This window comes from Mustela nivalis (genome assembly GCF_964662115.1).
Source record: "Mustela nivalis genome assembly, chromosome: 18".
Lineage (NCBI taxonomy): Eukaryota > Metazoa > Chordata > Mammalia > Carnivora > Mustelidae > Mustela > Mustela nivalis.
Genome location: NC_139037.1, coordinates 16,025,847 through 16,045,374, shown reverse-complemented (window position 1 = coordinate 16,045,374; position 19,528 = coordinate 16,025,847). Strand labels below are relative to the sequence as shown.

At 35.2% G+C, this 19,528-nt stretch overlaps 1 protein-coding gene across 12 annotated transcripts in view; it reads left to right on the top strand.

Moving 5' to 3' along the window:
• NFAT5 (nuclear factor of activated T cells 5) overlaps window positions 1-19,528 on the top strand; it is a 115,088-nt gene that overhangs the window by 71,602 nt on the left and 23,958 nt on the right. For all 12 annotated transcript variants that reach the window (XM_082711656.1, XM_082711654.1, XM_082711657.1 and 9 more), the window contains 5 exons: window positions 1,000-1,190; window positions 3,641-3,813; window positions 10,981-11,115; window positions 11,240-11,292; window positions 18,479-18,611. In XM_082711656.1, the coding sequence (XP_082567782.1) occupies window positions 1,000-1,190; window positions 3,641-3,813; window positions 10,981-11,115; window positions 11,240-11,292; window positions 18,479-18,611 (685 nt within the window). The remainder of the gene's footprint in view (window positions 1-999; window positions 1,191-3,640; window positions 3,814-10,980; window positions 11,116-11,239; window positions 11,293-18,478; window positions 18,612-19,528) is intronic.

Genomic DNA, 19,528 nt, shown 5'->3' with positions numbered 1-19,528 from the left:
TAGAAAAGATGTATGAATTTTTTAAAGCCTTTTGGTATACAGGTTATATGTGACTTTATGCATTCTGTATTAGCTCTTTCAGTGTTTAACTATATAAACATGAACAAAAATCTGCATTGGAAACATTTTTCCCCAAATGCTGTTTTAAATATTTATTTATTCTTCACCATACAAATTATAATTTATGAAGGCTTGTTAGAGACCTGAAAGGACCCATAGACCCTGGTCTAAACTAACAGTTTTCAAACCATAATTTTTTTTTAAGATTTTATTTATTTATTTGACAGAGAGATCACAAGTAGGCAGAGGGGCAGGCAGAGGGGCAGGGGGGCTGAAGCAGGGTCCCCACTGAGCAGAGAGCCCCATGCGGGGCTTGATCCCAGGACCCTGAGATCATGACCTGAGCTTAAGGCTTAACCCACTGAGCCACGCAGGCACCCCCAAACTATAATGTTTTGGCCCATGATTTCATGATGGTGTTTGTGTCTATCTAATCTATGCAGATGAGCCCCATTTCCCTTTTTATTTATATAGGAGCACTTCAGACACCTTCCTATTTACTATTAAAAGAGTTAAAAAATTCAGTATGTATATTCATTTGATGGTAATATTAATGATGCCAGTAAAACAATTTACTGAATTTTCCATTAGTGATGGTGGTAAATTTTAAATAACCCACATGCTTTGGCATAAATTTATAAATACCTAAAGGACTGTGTATTCATTTGCATCTAGTTGTACAAATTAATTATAAATGGTAATTTATCATTAAACATATAAATTTTCCTCAAAGTGTGATTATTTTAGAATTAAAACTTAAGATTTCCTACAGAAACTTAGCCAACTCTCCTTTTTATGAAAATGTTGTACTTTTGTTTTTCTTGAGGATTTAAATTATTTCCTTATTGTTATCCCGTTATAGGACTTGGTCTTAAGTGTTTGATTGGACAATTAGATTATTTGAAAGGCTAATTTATGTTCCATGTTATCTCACTCCAGCTGGAAGGCCATAATGAGCCCGTAGTGTTGCAAGTGTTTGTGGGTAATGACTCTGGTCGAGTGAAACCACATGGATTTTATCAGGCCTGCAGGGTTACAGGGCGAAATACAACTCCCTGTAAAGAAGTGGACATTGAAGGCACTACTGTTATAGAAGTTGGTCTTGATCCAAGCAACAACATGACACTGGCGTAAGTACTTACTATAAAAAAATGTTTCAGTATACATTACACTTTTGCAGGGGGCTCAAAAAAATTTTAGTTTTTAGTATAAAAAAAATAAGACTTTGAATATTTTGTTAAAATGTTTCAAACATTTACAAATACAGAAATAGATTCTTTTTGCCCTTTGCCATGGAATTCCCATGATGAAAGGCAAGGAAATAAAAGCCAGGTGGAATGCTGACTTTTTAAAAAATAATATGGACTTACGTTTTGGAATTAATAAAAGTAACGTTAAAAAATAAAAATTACAAACAATTTGATTTGCTCTCCTAAATTCTGCCTTTTCTCCCCCCCTAAATTCTGCTTTCTTAGTGTTTGCATTAGAAACTTTGATAGACCATTCGTGGTACCTTGACCCATCTTGATGTGAAAAAGCATATTGTGTTTATTTCACCTTCTGTGTTTATTTTCTTATATTAAAAAAGAGTATGTTTTTTCATCTTATGGATTTTCATTGCCAAAAAAAATATTAGATGTGTTAATGATTTAAATTAAAAAAATTTTTCACTTAAGCCTTTTGCTAAGGTCTTTTAATTCTAAAGTTGAACCAGAACAGCAGCAGATATATTGAAAAGGGGTAGACTCATATTGTAATTATTTGTATTAAGATAGCCAATGACATTTCTGTATTTAATTCTGAGTTTCCTTTTGAAAGCCATTTTGAATAGGTTAGTAAGAGGTTAATTGGAAAGGAAAATTTTGAAAAGTATTTAGTAAAGACTTATTTTTTAACTTTTGAAAATTGTAAAAATAAACATATGTAGTAGAAGAAAGGAAGGAAGTTACTGGTTATAAAAATAGTGCTTATTCACTATAAGTCAAATACAGAACAATAAAAAATAATAATGAAAAATGAATAAGGAAAAACTAAAAACATATCTCTAAAAAGCCAACTTCCCAGAAATAACCACTTTTTTTTTTTTTTTTTTTTGAGAGAGACAGAGTAAGCAAACAAGAGAGAGAACACAAGCTGGAGGAGGGCTAGAGGGAGAGGGAGAAACAGGCTTCCCTCTGAGCAGAGAGTCGAATATAGGGCTCTATCCTAGGGTCCTGGGATCATGACCTGAGCCAAAGACAGCCGCTTAACCAACTGAGCCACCCAAGTGCCCAGTAACCACTATTTTGATATGTATCTTTCCATTCGTTTTTTCTGGTAACATTGAAATAATACTATACCCATTGTTTTGTAACCTTGCTTTCACTTACCATCAGCATATTCCATATAGTAAATATTATCTTATAGCATATTTTTTAATAGCATATATTTTAATGGCTATATAGTGTTCTATTCTTTTGGAGACAGTTGCTAGTTTTGTGTGTATGTGTTTTTTGGTTTTTGTTTTTTTAGTAAAATTCATTCCTTTTATTTTAATATATGAATTTGCAAAAATAGAGGATGCACTTATTTTTTTTTTGAATGGAAGTTCGGGTGCCAGACTGGCTCTTAATGTCAGCATTGCGAATTTGAGCCCCACACTGGGTATAGAGCATGCTTTAAAAAAAATAAATTAAGGGGCACCTGGGCGGCTCAGCCAGTTAAGTGTCTGCCTTCAGCTCAGGGCATGATCCCAGGGTCCTGGGATTGAGCCCCTGCTCAATGGGGATTGTGACTCTCCCTCTCTTTCTGTCTCTCCCCTGCTTATTCTATCTCCAATAAATAAATACAATCTTAAAAAAAAAAAATAGAAAAAATAAATTTAAAAAAATTTTTTTTAAAGATTTTATTTGTTTATTTGACAAACAGAGATCACAGTAGACAGAGAGGCAGGCAGAGAGAGAGAGGGAAGCAGGCTCCCTGCTGAACAAAAGCCTGATGCGGGACTCGATCCCAGGACCCTGAGATCATGACCTGAGCCAAAGGCAGCGGCTTAACCCACTGAGCCACCCAGGCGCCCGAAAAAATAAATTAAAAATTTTTAATGGTAAAAGTATCTCTTATAAACCCTTATGTTCAGATTTTGAAATAGTGATTTTGCTTTACTATTTTTCCACTATTATTATGAATGAAAATTCGACAAGAATTATGAATATTCAGAATTCACCCTTCCATACTTTTTAAATTTGGAAATTTATGATTGTATTACATTTTCAAAAAATTAATAATTAAATTTAAAAAAAATTTTTTAAAGAAACTTATTTGGGGCACATGGGTGGCTCAGTTATTAAAGCATCCGACTCTTGATTTCAGCTCAGGTCCTGATCTTAGGGTTGTATGGCTGAGGCCCTGTGTCAGGCTCCACACTGTGCGTGAAACCTGCTTAAGAAGATTCATTCTCTCTCACTCTTGCTCTTGCTCTCCACCCCTCTCTCCCCTCCCTGCTCCTCCCCCCGCCAAAAAAGAGGCATATTTGGTTAAGAATATTGTACTGTTTATAAAACAGAAAATATCAGTTAATGTCTTTTTCTTTGTGTGTTAGGGTGGACTGCGTAGGGATATTGAAATTGAGGAATGCTGATGTTGAAGCCAGAATAGGAATTGCTGGTTCCAAGAAAAAAAGCACTCGTGCCAGATTGGTTTTTAGAGTTAATATCACGAGGAAAGATGGCTCCACTTTGACACTGCAAACACCCTCTTCTCCGATTCTATGTAGTAAGTAAGAAAATGTGTATTGAATTTTTTTTTTGTTTTTTGTTAATTTGCAGACATCTCTAAATTTCAGATGTATCATATGTTCTAGCTTGTGATCTTGCAAAACTTGAAACATTTTAAAAAGCTATAGTCCAATTTTCTAGACTAAAAGGTGGATAATATCAAATAAAATTCTAAAGGTGTATAGTATTTTATAGTTCCCTATTATCCCATACTGATTTTAAAAGTAATTTGAGGGGACGCCTGGCTGACTCATTCGCTGGAAAGTGTGACTCTTGATCTCGGGGTCATGTATTCAGGCCCCCCACACTGGATATGGAGCCCGCTTAGAATTTTTTTTTTTTTTTAAGTACTTTAGGGGCACCTAGGTGGCACAGTTGGTTAAGCTTCCAATTCTTGATAACAGCTCAGGTCTTGATCCTCACGGTCATGAGTTCAAGCCCCATTGTTGGGCTCCATGCTTAAGAAAATGTACTCTGAATGGTTTACTTGAAGTAAATTATAAATCCAAAGGATTTTTTTTGTGTATCTTTATTGTGTGGTAAATTGCTGTGATCCTAAGTCTATTTTCTATTAGAACGTAAGAAACACTAAGGTAAGCAGAACTTTGTGAATGAATATACAGTAGTTGGGAGTTCTGATTACAAATTATGGCATTAAATTACAGTGTTGGGAAGTGGGAAATAAAATTCTTACTTTGCTCAACTTGGCTTATCTTGTATGGATTTCATTCTATAGTTGATGAAACTGAGACTTCTAGAGATTAAATAACTCCTTCAAGGTCATACAGCTAGCAAATAGTAAGACTAGGATTCAAAGCCTCTGCTTTTAAGCACTATGCTCTTTTGTCATTATAATCACTTAGAATGGCAATGCTGAAACCAAGTTTAAACAATTCATTTCATCCTAACCATAGCCTCTGGGTTATGGTTAAGACTATGGTTAAAGAAAGAGATTATGTTAATGAACCATTTCCCCTACCTAGGAGATTTATTGGTATAGTTTAGATTTTTTATGAATTAATATAGATCTCAGTTCATATTGGGGGGTTTTCCTTGAATACCTAAATTGTCCATTTCTTTTTGTAGAAGTCATTTATTATGGAGGTGTGGAATATTTATTTTTATTCCTCTAGTTGACCATTTGTCACTCTTCATCTGCTTAGAGAAACTGGATTCGATAACAGGAACAATACTTTCTTTGAAAGAAAGGAGTACCAAAGAGGATGTGGTCTTGCCATTCGTGACAACACAGATGAATTTACAGTGTTAATGTCAATATTACTTTTCACAGTATTATTTTATCTCTCTCTTATACCCTGTGGCTTATATATATATATATATATGTATATATATATATTTTAAAGATTTTATTTTATTTATTTGACAGAGATCACAAATAGAGAGACGGGGGCAGGGTGGGGGGGTTGTGGAGCAGGCTCCCTGCTGAGCAGAGAGCCCAGTGTGGGGCTCCATCCCAGAACGCTGAGATCATGACCTGATCTGAAGGCAGAGGCTTAACCCTATGAGCAATGAGGCGCCCCTACTCTGTGGTTTATAAAGCACTTTCATATATGCTGAGGTCTTAGGAAATTAATAAATGTTTACCTTATAATTAGAGTTAGACACTTGGGAGTTGAGAAATTGAGATGATAATGCCAATTTCACTACTGATAAAACTGTTAGGAAGAGGACTTTTTCATCCCAGACTAGGGTATATCTATCAATCCAGTCAGAGCAGTTGTAGGCTTCTTAGCTTTCTACAGTTGTAGGCCTCTTAGCAACTGGTACAAACCATCTAAAATGTCTGCTTTGGGTCACCTGGGTGGCTTATTTGGTTGAGCAGCTGCTCAGGTCATGATCGTAGGGTCCTGGGATGGAGCCCCAAGTCAAGGCTCTCAGCAAGAGCCTGCCTCTCCTTATCCCTGCCATTCCCTTTGCTTGTACTCTCTCTCTTTCTGTCAAATAAGTAAATAAAATATTTTTTTAAAAGTTTAAATAAAATGTATGCTTTGTGCATGTAGGCAGTTGCAGAAGAGGGAGGAAAGAAGATTGGGCTAATTATGCCTAAGCCCTGGTTCCAAATCCACTGTAGTTAAGTCATTTTTCCTCTCTAGTGAGTATTAATTTAATGGAGTTTCCTATTAATAAGAGTACTACATTATCCTATTTGATCTTGAAAACAACTCTGTTATTAATAAAATAGAAATTATTGTTTTCATTTTTTATGTAATAGAATAGGGACAAAACTGTTGAGAGTAGGAAATGGTAGATAAGAGAAAATCTGATTTTTTTGTTGTTCATTGTTTTGAGCTGATAGCTCCCATAAAATATAGGAAAGAGGGGCGCCTGGGTGGCTTGTTGGGTTAAAGCCTCTGCATTCGGCTCAGGTCATGATCCCAGGGTTCTGGGATCGAGCCCCACATCGGGCTCTCTGCTCTTCAGGGAGCCTGCTTCCTCCTCTCTCTCTCTCTGCCTGCCTCTGCCTACTTGTGATCTCTGTCTGTCAAATAAATAAATAAAATCTTTAAAATATATATATATAGGAAAGAATTAATTTTTATCAACTTTAACATAATAGTGGATATACATTTTAAGTTGTATAGCTTATAATTAAGGTTCAGTATATAGGCATTTAGTTATCTTAAATTCGCATACAGTTAGGTTCATGCTTTCCCATAATAGTTTTCTTTTTTCTTTTATAATAGTTTACTGAGATATAATTTGCATACCATGCAGTTGAGCCTTTTAACATGTACAGTTTTATCATATTCACAAAGTTGTATGACTGTGACCATTATCTAATTTTAGAACATTTTTACTGTCACCAAAAAAAGAAATCCTGTACCTCTTAGCAGTCACTGTTCATTCCCCTGTTATCCCAGACCTTGGAAACCACTATTCTACTTTCTACTGGATTCTGCTGGATTTGCCTACTCTGGACATTTCCAATAGGGACCCTGAGTGACTTAGTTGGTTGAGCGGCCACCTTCGGCTCAGGTCATGATCTCAGGGTCCTGGGCTCCCTGCTTAGCAGGAATTCTGCTTCTCCCTCTCCCTCTGCTCCTCCCTCCCTCTCTCCCTCTTTCCCTCCCCATCTGCTATTTCCTTTGTCTCTCCCTCTCTAAATGTGTGTGTGTGTGTGTGTGTGTGTGTGTGTGTGTGTGTATAATGAAGAAGTGGCAAGATTTGAAGGTAGTAGAGCTAGGCAAGATTTGTTTTATAGGAACTTGTGTGTTGAACTAAAGAATTTAATATTTTAACCTGTCCACTTTAGGAAGCCTAAGGCCTACACTTAGACTTTAGAGGGGGGAATATGAGGGAAGAGAAAAAGTAAACATAAAAATAATACACAGTGAAAGGGCCCAAAAAATCCTTTTATTTAAAAAATTTTACAAAAGAGGGACGTCTGGGTGGCTCAGTGGGTTAAAGCCTCTGCCTTCGGCTCAGGTCATGGTCCCAGGGTCCTGGGATCGAGCCCCGCATCAGGCTGTCTGCTCTGCAGGGAGCCTGCTTCCTCTTCTCTCTTTCTCTCTGCCTGCCTCTCTGCCTACTTGTGATCTCCGTCTGTCAAATAAATAAATAAAATCTTAAAAAAAAAAAATTTACAAAAGAATTTCCATTATGGGTTCCTGGTTTATGTTTATTTCCATGAATATAACCTTTTTGATAGGTTTAAGCAAATGGAATAGAAAGAGAGGTGAAAAGGAAATAGGTTAGTAAGAAGGGTTAGAATTGGAATGGGAGGTAGAGGGAAACAGGAAGATGAGAGGGAGGTAGAAGAGGAATAGGGGCCAAAAGGTGATAGAGGTGGAAGGGAGGAGAGGAAGCAGACATTTGATCTTCCAGCTAGAGACACTCAGTGGAAAGAAGGCCTATTGCCAGAATTCATGTTGTGCTTTGTGACATTGAAAAAGAAGGCCTGCTTTTACTTGCTCGTTTAACAATGACCATTAGATCCTCTACCTGTTTTTTGTTTGTTTGTTTGTTTTTAAGGGGCTAGAAGAATTATCCCCTTTTATTTTCTTGACCTATTTCTATTTCTCTAGACAATATAGGTATACATGGTTTTTGTTTTTTTTTTTTATATTGCATGTATTATGTGGTGATACTATATCAAATTAAGAATATCAATTTCCATACTTTTTTAGTATCTTCCCACCTATGCTAATTTTTAAGATATAACAAAATTAATTAGGCTTTCTTCACAATAATATATATTGGATTAAATCTGACTGAATTTCGTAAGTTTCTACTTCCCTTATTTCTCTGTATCCCACAACTTTAGGAAAAGGATAATATCATTGAGTAAACTTTCCTTCTCTTCAGAGATATTATTAAAAAGATTTACTAATTCTTTTGGCATGTTGAAATATTTGCTTTTATTTTTCCGTATTCATATATTCATTAATTTTTTTCAGCTTTATTTTTGAGGCTACTATTTGAAAAGCATCTAGAAGCACATTGTTTTTATAGTACCAGAGAACTGGCTGCTATTTTTATTTTTTTAATTGGCTGATTTTTTTGTGTTACAATTTTTTAAGCAGTACTGATCACTTTCAAGAGCTGGCTTAGTAATTACTTAAAGATAAAATAAAATAGTTAATGCTTAAATAATACTGACTTTGGTTCTGTTTAGTATGGTGTTGGGGCTGTTAGGTAACCATTAAACTTTTTAGTAGAAAAGACCTTCTAAGGTCAAAGGTTGAAAGTTAAATTATCTTGAACAGTGACAGATGACAGACTAATTCTTTGTGTAATGTAAATACAAATATATAGAAGATATATACATCATGTATCCTCCAAGGAGCCTCATTTGGCCATCATATGCCCATAATACATAAAAGGAAAAAATGAGATAGGAAAAAATAAAAGCTTTGATAAGCATCAGTGGAGTGGAATTTCCACATAGTACTTGAAAATGGGGGGAAAGGTTGTATACTTTCCATTCATTTCATTAATATAATATAGCCATATAATTTTCATCTCTTATTGTTTTCTAATCAAAATAATATTTACTGGGGTACCTGGCTGGCTCAGTGAGTGGAACATGGCAACTCTTGATCTTGGGGTTGTGAGTTCAAGCCCCATGTTGAATGTAGAGATTACTTTAAAAAAATCTTTCCAAAATTTTTACTATGTTTTTCTTGAATGTCCTTTAAAAACAACTCTTGAGTTCCACTCTTACCCTAAAAAGCTATAAATAAATTCAGTTAATTCTTCATTTACAGAGGGCATATAATTGCCGGTATTTGACCAGTAACGGTTTCTAACCAGTATATATGGATATACATTCACAATTTCTTTTAAACTCTTAGACATTGCTGAAAGTGTCATTTGCCATTTAAATATTTAATAAGCACAAGATACTTACTTGTTTGTACCAGTATGTGAGGCTAAATGATGCTGCAGTAACACCAACAACAAAAAACTCAGTGGCACTCAACAACAGTTCTGTTTCTCTCTCACTTTATGATAATACTGGCTATGGTTTGGAAGCAGGGCCATTCTCTTCACTCTAGGATCCAGGCTGCAGAAGCTGCCCTTATCTACATTTTTCTCCCTCTCCTTCTGCTCCTCCCTCCCTCTCTCTGACATTTTCGTAGTAGAAGGGAAAAAGGAAAAAGTGGAACCATGTAAGGTTATAAAAGCTCTTCCTTGGAACTGGCATATTATTTCAGTTCGCATTTCATTATACAAACAAGTCACATGGCCAGTCCTGACCTGAGTGGCACAAGAATTATAGCCTTTCCACAAGGAAGGGCAGTGAATAGTATGATATTATTAAAAGGATAAAATTAACTATTAAAATATGTAAGTGTCTACAGAGAAAAAAGTTAAACTTTTCCTAAAGTGTAGTGGACTCTAATTAATTTAGAAGATGGTGAGTTATACAAGGCCAAATTTAGTTTACCTTTGCAGTGCTGATGTTGTGAGGGTTTACTAAAACAACAGATAGTGTAATAATCTATGTGAAAGAGCTTAACCTCCTGGGGAACAGTTTTTTGGGATATTTATTTGCATATGCCAACATCTCAGAGTATTTTGGTGGAAAACTAGTCCTTAAGTGTCAATAAGGAAGAATTTTTTTTTTGTTTTTTAAGATTTTGTTTATTTGAGAGAGAGAGAGGGATTGAGAGAATGAGCGGAGGGACAGAATGAGAAGCAGACTCGCCATAGAGCAGGGAGCCCAATGTGGGACTTGATCCCAGGACCTTGGGATCACAACCTGACCTGAAGGCAGATGCTCACCCAGGCACTCGAAGGGAAGAATGTTTTTGGAGTCAAATATATTGGGGAATCTATATACTATGTTCGTTATTGGATATTTATAGTGTTTATCAGAATATTAAATACTTGGAGAAATCCTTTTGTTCATTTAGCTTTGCTTTAACCCAGTATTTTCCTAGATTTATTTAACTTGGGAAACTGTTTCGCTAATTAATACCTATTAAATTTTCTTAAGGAAATCCTGGCATGTGAAAGTTGGTAGGCTAATTGTAATTTATTCATTAGATCTGTGCCCTCAGTACTTTACAATTCTTTTGTTTATTTTAGTAGTGGTTACTTAGTCTTTATGCACTAGTTTTTCAGTTGTTTTATTTTTTAACCTCAGATTATCCTAGATCAGGGAGATCCTCTGGTAGAAAAAACTATTCTGAATTGGATTCAGTCAGTTTCTAGGTGTTCTTTTGGTGTGGGGCCTGAGTCCTGGGTGTAGATCCTTAAAGAAGCCCTCAGTACCACCTAGAGGCAGATACTGCCTCAGAAGTCTTGTAATGGCAAAAACATAGCTGACATTTTTGAGGTTAGGATTGTGGGAAAAGCTTGTTTTAAATAGAATTTTTAAAAAATATAGAGACAAAAAAATATAAAAATATTAAGACTAAGTGCACATCTTAAAACTTGTTTGTTATTCACATAACGATAAAACAAAGATGACATATAAAACCTCATCTTAGGCATTAGTCCATCTCTACAAAGTCTTATTAGAGTTATTAAAACTTAATATGGATTTTCCTGGGTTTTTTTCTATTAGAGTGAAAGTTAAGTTGCAAAGTAAAGGAAGTTAAATTCAAGGGTCAACAAAGACAATTTCTAGAACTGATTTTAGAAAAGAAATAAGTGTTGGTGGTTCTTTTTATGGAATGCTTATGTGTACCCACAGCTCAGCCAGCAGGAGTGCCAGAAATCTTAAAGAAAAGCTTGCATAGCTGTTCAGTGAAAGGAGAGGAAGAAGTATTTTTAATTGGCAAGAACTTTCTGAAAGGAACTAAAGTTATTTTCCAAGAAAATGTTTCTGGTAAGTAGGCATAACGCTAGTATGAAGATTGTTGCACGTTCTGCTTTATTTTAAAGATATAATAATAGCTACAAAATAAAAAATTTTAAAATTTTTAATAAATTACTGCTTTTATTTCAATCAGATGAAAACTCTTGGAAGTCAGAAGCTGAAATTGACATGGAATTATTTCATCAGGTATTATTTAAGCCTTTTTGTCATTTAATTATATACTCTCTGAGAAATTCAGTTTTGTTCTGAAATTTTCCTGAATCAAACAGATTAAATTTCTTCTTTATGTGGGATTCATATAAATCATTTAACATTCTTTCTTGAATTTCTGTAGCTGAAAATTCTACTAATGCTAGAAATAAATGACAGTTCTCTATTTTTTAAAAAGTTTGAAGCATTAGTAAATAATTGTTAATAAATGAAACATTTATTTCCTAATATTTGTTTTTTCTGAGGATTTGGATTATCCTAGCCTAATATTTAGTTTATCAAAGGGAAACTTATTTATGTCAGGGGTTTTATGTTTGTTAGTTACCTTTTCACAGAGGCATTGTTTGTTAAATTTACAACAAAAGAGTCTGTATTGTAGGACCTCACCATGTATTGTTTTCAAAATGACGAGGAAAAAGAGCTTGAAAACAAGGATAAAAAACTGATTGAAGAATTAGAATGTAGAACAAATAGGACCAAACTTACAGAAATAGAGACTCGCAGAAAAGGACAAATTTTTTAACAAATCAGATAGAATGCATAATGCAGAAGAGTAGGGTATATAGGTGTGGATCACAGACAGAGAACAGCAGAGCAGGAATAAACTAATGTGTAAAGTACCTAAAGCCTAAAATGTACCGTAAAATGTTGATAGGAGTAGAAAAGAGCACATGAAAACCAAGTAGAGAGATGGAAGAGGCAAAAATTAGAGACTGGCCAATTTATCAAAACAGATTAATCTTTAATTTTTAAATTTTTTATTCCATTGTATTTTTTAAAAAATAAATTTTAAAATATGTATCCAGTAAAATACATTGCCATACTCAAAGCTAAGGGCACAGTGTTCCCTCATTTCAGATACTAACCAGCCACAAGTTCTTCTGACCACTCTCATTTTTGAACAGTTGGCTTCAAACTTAGGGTTTCCCACTCCCCACTTAGATTTGCTAGAATAATTCACGGTACACAGGAAACACTATATTTAATTTATTTAATTTCAGCTTTATTATAGCAAAAGGACCAGAACCAGCCAAAGGGAAAGACACATAGAGCAAGGTCTGGGAAGGTCTCAAAGGTGAAACTTTTGTTGTCCTCAGGATGCCTTACACACTCAGCACATCCATGTGTGACAATATGCAGAGTATTAACAGTAAGGAAGCTCACCCAAGCCATTGGTGTTTTTATTAGGTTTTTATTAGGGCTCGGTCACATACTGTCCATGCAACTAATCTTTAGTCTCCAGTTCCACCAGAGGTTGGAAGAGTTTTTATTAGGGCTCGGTCACATACTGCCCATGCAGCTAATCTTTAGTCTCCAGTTCCACCAGAGGTTGGAAGAGTTTTTATTAGGACTCGGTCACATACTGCCCATGCAGCTAATCTTTAGTCTCCAGTTCCACCAGAGGTTGGAACTGATACGACATTGCAAAGTCCCCTTCATAAATCACATTGTTGGACTGTCCAGTGACCAAAGCCCCCTGTCAGAAATACTCCTATCAGGCAGGAGTTTCTAAGGTCTTAGAGATTACCTTTCAGTAGCCAGGGGCAAAAACTAAACTATAGGGTAAAGTTAATTCTTCACAAAATAGTATCCTATTAAAATGGAGCTTCTTACATACCTAGACAGATGCTATGCAGAAACTTTTCCTCTGTCTTTATGCTACTACATGCTGCGAAAGGGAGATAATAGGATGTAACAGTCATTCCTTTGTCACATATACTGTTGGGCAATCTCTGTCTTAACTGAAGTTATAGCACTTGCTTTGTCACTAGCAATCTTGGTTACCTCAATAAGACAAGTCACTTTTGTGCCCCAGTTTCCTAATCTATGAATTTTTACTAAATTATTTAAGAGGTTCCCTCTAACTCTGACATTTTATGATTTCTTATATAACTTATTTGAACAAACCATTCTCACTTCCCATGAACCAAAAGTGGCTTCCTTTCAAGGACTCCCAGAGGTTAGGGACAATGTATTATGACTCTTCCGTGTTCCTCATACTATTAAGCACTCAACAGATACTCATGAAAAACTTGCTGGTTCATTTTATTCACTTTGAAGAAAATGAGGACTCGGGTCTGAGGTTCCTTATTCTTTTTGAGGGTACTTCAAACCCTAATTTCAACCAGGCTCTTACATGCCTACAGTTTTGGTCCTGACTGAAGCTTAATTTTTCCATGCAATACTTCTGTGTGTGCCATAAACATGTTTTGTTTTTTGATGAGTTGGTTAAATTAATGTAAACTTCTTTACATGTAATGCTCTGTTACAATTTCTCTTCCTTACTTATCCTATAGCTAGTTCTAGAGACTGAGAAACTTGCCCTATAAATTATACAAAATATTGATAAGATAGCCCCAACAAATTATAGTCTTAACTTGCTGTCTCATGTAGAACCTAATGGTAAGAAATCTTTGTTTCTTCTCCTCCTCATCTTCTTCCTCCTCTTCTTCTTCTTCCACATCTTCCTCCTCTTCATCCTCTAACTCTTCCTCTCTCTCTTCCCCTCTCCTTCTTTCCTTCCTTCCTTACCTTTGAGGCATGGGGTAGTTAATATTCTTAAAACACTTTTTTTCAGGGTAGTTATGCCAGCTACAATAGATTAAAGAAGAATAATCATAAAAATAAGACATGGTGGAATGGAAAGGAATTAATGTCCTTATTTGGTGGCTATATCTAGAGGTCCTGGGGTTTTTGCAAGCAAGTATGTATAACAAACTAAAACATAATATGATCTTCCATTGATTCTGTGGTTGTGCTGTTCATTTTTAAATTTTAATTTTTTTCAGCAAGCTGTCTTTTTTTTTTTTCCTAAGGGACTTTCTGGGATATGTTTTAGAATGGGATCACAGTGAAGATAAAAAGAATTTGATCCAATGGATTATATTAAAGAAAAAAAAATTAAACATTTAGGGGTGCCTATCTGGCTCAGTTAGTGGAGCATGTGACTCTTGATCTAAGGATTGTGGGTTTGAGCCTCTGTGTGGAGATTACTTGGAAAAATAAAATTTTAAAAAATTAAACATTTAAAGGGAAGGGTACTCAGAAAACAAAAGAAGAGAAAATTGTAGTCAGTAAAGAAATATCAGGCCCATACAGAAAAGCTGAAAGGACCTCTATGATATTAAAACATGACCAGAAGATGGTATAGTAGAAAAGACCATTTAAAGAACCTTGCAAATTGCCATTATGAATAATTGTGATAACTATTCATTTATAACCCCAAAATCAACTCCTCAGACATTAAACTTTTTTATTATTTAAATTTAAAAATTAAAGGGTGCCTGACTGGCTCAGAGGGTTTTGTGAATCTTGATCTCAGGGTTGTGAGTTCAAGCTGCATGTTGTGTGTAAAGATTAAGAATGAATAAAACTTTAAAAACAGACTTAAAATTTGAGATTAATGAAGTCTGGGAAAACAGTTATTTGTTTAATATCTGACTCTTCTATGCAAAGCCATAATATGTCTCAGGCACATGTATACCAAATGTGGTAGGCACAGGGTCATTATATCTATTCCCATTTTAATAATTTCAGATAAATTCTGTAGAAATTGCCTGTAAAATATATACAAAAAGATATGTATCTTAAAGATTAATCTCTAAGAGATCTCTTTCACATATATTTTACATATATTTAGATATATATAGTCTCTATGTGTGTGTGTGTGTATATACAGTCTTAAAGATAAGTTGGTTTTGAAAGAAAGCAGGAGAGTCTCACAGTTTGAAATACAGAGATGATTTAAAGACGGGAACTAGGAGCTAGATATGGTCTTATTAAAAACTAAGAAGTATACAATTCGATTTAAGAATAACTTGTTTTATAAAACATAAAACAGGCATTAGTGTATCAAAAACACAGGTGTGTAGACTGTTGTTTCTCAACCCTTAGTCTTCTGAGTTCTTTCTATTCTTTAGAGGGAGAGAATAAAAAAAATAAGGAGAAACTTAGGAGTTTTGGAGAAGATGGATTTTTTAGTATAAATATGGAAAGACAGTTCTTGAAAGAAATGTCAAAAGAAATCCTCAGAAATTTGGGGAACATCTAGACTAAACAAAGGCTTGAGAATTTAGAGGTTATGTATTTTCAAATGATTTTATTTGGAATTGTGTTTTGTTATGTGTCTTTAATTATATATATGTATATATATCCCCAACTGTAAAATGAATGTGGCAGTGATAAATTATCATTTAGGAGAATGAAAAATATCTAACACCATTGCTTACAAGTTCTAAAAAAGATTATCTGCTGAGAGGAAGAAAATTGTTATTTTGAATCCAAGCAGATTTTTCTAAGAAATTAAAATTGGGATTACTTCTGTTTTTCATAATTTTTTACAAAGATTTTTCTTTCTTTATTTGACAGACAGAGATCACAGGTAGGCAGAGAGGCAGGCAAAGGATGGGGCGGGGGGGGGGGGGGGAGGAAGCAGGCTCCCCGCTGTGCAGAGAGACTGATGCAGAACTTGATCCCAGGACCCTGAGATCATGATCTGAGCTGAAGGCAGAGGCTTAACCTACTGAGCCATCCAGGTGTCCCAGGATTGCTTCTGTTTTTACCCTAGAGAACATTGAACCTGCTCCAAGGGCCTCCCAACCCTTTGTATGTTTTATCTGTATAGTGCTGCTAGCTTAATGATAGTTAATTGCTCTTAATTTCTTAAAATAGTATTTAAAAACAACTTATCACTATTCATGATTTAGTTTTTAATTCAAATCACTTATAGGATTTCTAGAATCAGATTGAGGGAGTACAAAGGAATAGTATCAAAATAGGTTCATTTGTTTTTTTAAAGGTTTCAAATTAGGTTTAAGTATGTTCTCCAAAGCAAGTGGAGTAAAAGTTTTTAAATGAAATATGCATCTGACTTTTAGATACTAACTCCATTACTGATTACCAAGAAACAAGATCTTACTCAAAATAATAATTTCAATTACAGAATTTGCCAAATAATTTTAAGACTAGAAAGATACCTCACAAGTCCATCCATTCAGCCATCTCTTTAACTGTAGGTAAGACTGCTTTGTGACATAGTTACAGTGTTTAAACTAAAGAGTAACACTAAGAGTACACGGGATTTTACAACTGTTTATTAGAAGTTGGATCAGTGCAGATACGTTTTTTGATGACCTCAGGTGCATTTGAATATATACTTTCAGACTTTTGTTCTTCAATATCTATGGATACACACATATATATATGTTTTCTCACCTGTCTTAAAAATGATTTTTTTTTTTTTTTTTTTTGAAATGGCTAATTGGGCTTAGGACGCATAATGCCATAAATGAGAAGCTGTTTATTTATTTGTAATGTGATTATTTCAGAGAGTGTTTTAAGATGGCATAGAAACAAATTGGGCGCCTGGGTGGCTCAGTGGGTTAAGCCGCTGCCTTCGGCTCAGGTCATGATCTCAGGGTCCTGGGATCGAGTCCCGCATCGGGCTCTCTGCTCAGCGGGGAGCCTGCTTCCTCCTCTCTCTCTCTGCCTGCCTCTCTGCCTACTTGTGATCTCTCTCTGTCAAATAAATAAATAAAATCTTAAAAAAAAAAAAAAAAAAAAGAAACAAATTAAGCCCACAGAAATGGAAACCTTGACCTTGATCCCACTTGTCATTTGATCTGTCCACGGAGTCCCCCTACTCTAGTCTAGCTAAACAAAAAATGTCATCGGGGCGCCTGGGTGGCTCATTGGGTTGAACTTCTGCCTTTGGCTCCAATCGTGGTCTCGGGGTCCTGGAATCGAGCCCCACCTCGGGCTCTCTGCTCAGCGGGGAGCCTGCTGCCACCTGCCTTTCTGCCTACTTGTGATCTCTCTCTCTCTCTGTCAAATAAATAAATAATCTTTTTTTTTTTTTAATGTCATCAAACTCTTGTCATTTTCATTTGTCAACATTGGTCTCTTGCATATCACATCATCTGTAAGAAAACATAATCACTGCCCCTTAATATTCCTTCCCATTACTGTAATACACTAGGGAAGAAGAGCAAAACTCATATATGGTTCATGGTCTCCTTCAAGAAGATGGAGTCTCCTTGAATGAGTGCTGATGAAGGACTTATGAATGTTATGAGGATTCTTCTGCCACTAATCCAACAAAAAATAACTTTGATTTGCTAGAGTTTGGGTACACTGAACTCTATTTGACTTTTTTTTTTAGATTTTTTAAAAATTTATTTATTTGACAGAGAGAGAGATCACAAATAAGCAGAGAGAGAGGAGGAAGCGGACTCCCCACTGAGCAGAGAGCCCAATGCAGGGCTTGATCCCAGGACCCTGGGATCATGACCTGAGCCAAAGGCAGAGGCTTTAACCCACTGAGCCACCCAAGGGCCCCATCTATTTGACTTTAAATGAGAATTAAAGTGGTTAGGAAGCAATTGTGAATTGCATTGCAAAGTACATCTCACAATTAATGTTTTACAAAACATGATAACTGACATTGTGCTTGGTGGACATATTTTTTTCTCAAAATTTATTCATTCTTTTATTCAACAAACATTTGAGTGTATTTGGTGTAAAGTGCTTAATAGTGGATATAGAACAAAGAACAAAACACCCTAGGTTCTTATGGAGCTTAAATTCTTGTGATTGGAGAGAGACAATAAACAAATAATCACAGTAATTTCAAGTGGTGATAAATTCTATTTTAGAAATAAACAAGATTATGTGACCAGATTGGGAAGGGATGCTACTTTAAATAGAATGAAAGCCTCTCTGTGGAGGTAACATTTTGAATAAGACCTGAAAATGGGTAAGGAACTAGCCTTTGAAGAGGTGAAAGAAAGAATATTTCAGTGGGAGAAACCAGCAAGTTGTAGTGACTGTGGGGTTTAAAAAAAAAAAAAAAAAAAGAATTTAGTGTGTTAAAAGAATGGACTGAGAAGGTCAGTGTGGTCAGAGTATAACAAGCCTGGGGAGGAATGGAAAAAAGATAAAGTTGACAGGAGAAGCACCTTATAAGCCATTGTAAAACACTAAAAGCAATTTTAAGGTTAATGTCCTGATGCTTGTGAACCTGAGCTTTAAGTTGCATTTTTTTCCCAGTCAGAGTTTTTATACTTTACAGCTAACAAGAAATGTATTTAATTATAATTATTTCAAAATTTTAATTTAAATATTGCTGCTTTTTTTTAACTCTTGGTATTTCCTTTAAATTTAGAATCATCTTATTGTGAAGGTTCCCCCATATCATGACCAACATATAACTTTGCCGGTATCAGTGGGAATATATGTAGTTACCAATGCTGGAAGATCTCATGATGTTCAGCCATTCACTTACACTCCAGACCCAGGTATGTCAAAATAAAAAATTCTGAACTAAAATCAATAATTAATTTCTAGTTCTTTGGAAGCATATGAGTACCAGCAACCCAAAAAGAAAAAGTTGTGTGCTGAGATGAACTGATACTAAGGGCATTATTTCTGAAGAAGATGGCCACCAAATAATGTTTTTACTCTTAGGTGTTTTTTCTGCCTATGCTCTATTAGTAAAAAAGAAAAACTAGGAACGCTTTAAAGAATTATATCTTCAAAATTATATCATGTAGATTACTTCTTACTAAGAATTATCATTCATTAAGTAGCTCTTACATGTGGAAAGTTCAAAGTGACAACATTGGGAAACAATACTTCAGTCTGTGTCTGGCTTATAGGATGTATTTTGGGAGAAGTGAGAGATAAGCTTGGATTGATGAATAATAAAATCACAAAGAGTTACATGCACGTAATAATTTCTAATTTGGGTAGTCAAAAATATCAAGAGACTGCTGGTTGATGAGTATTTTAAATATAATTTCAAGCATTTAGAAACCAGAGCAATAAGAACAATTGAAATGTTTATAAGTTTAGAAGATCTCTGGGTAAGAAGTATCACAAGAATTTTTTGCCTACATTCATTTAGTTGCCTAGAGAAGGAAAGCCTTTTCCTGGCAAAAGTGGGGAGAACATTTTGGAAAATGAAACTCTTCACAAGTTCCATTGACCTAGGCTTGGTTTCTGCCATGTTTACCATTGGTTCAGTTCATTCCAGTCTCGGTCACACTTCAGAATTAGCAGTTCTTCCATATTTGTAAGCTTATCATTTATGTTATTCCCAAATAGTTTCAGGAGTCAGAGAAGTCCAAAGTGAATAAAGGTGGCAGGGGAAAAAGAGTCCTGGCGAGAGAAAGAGATGGAAACAGTAGCTGGGACAGTTATATCTGGTCTTACT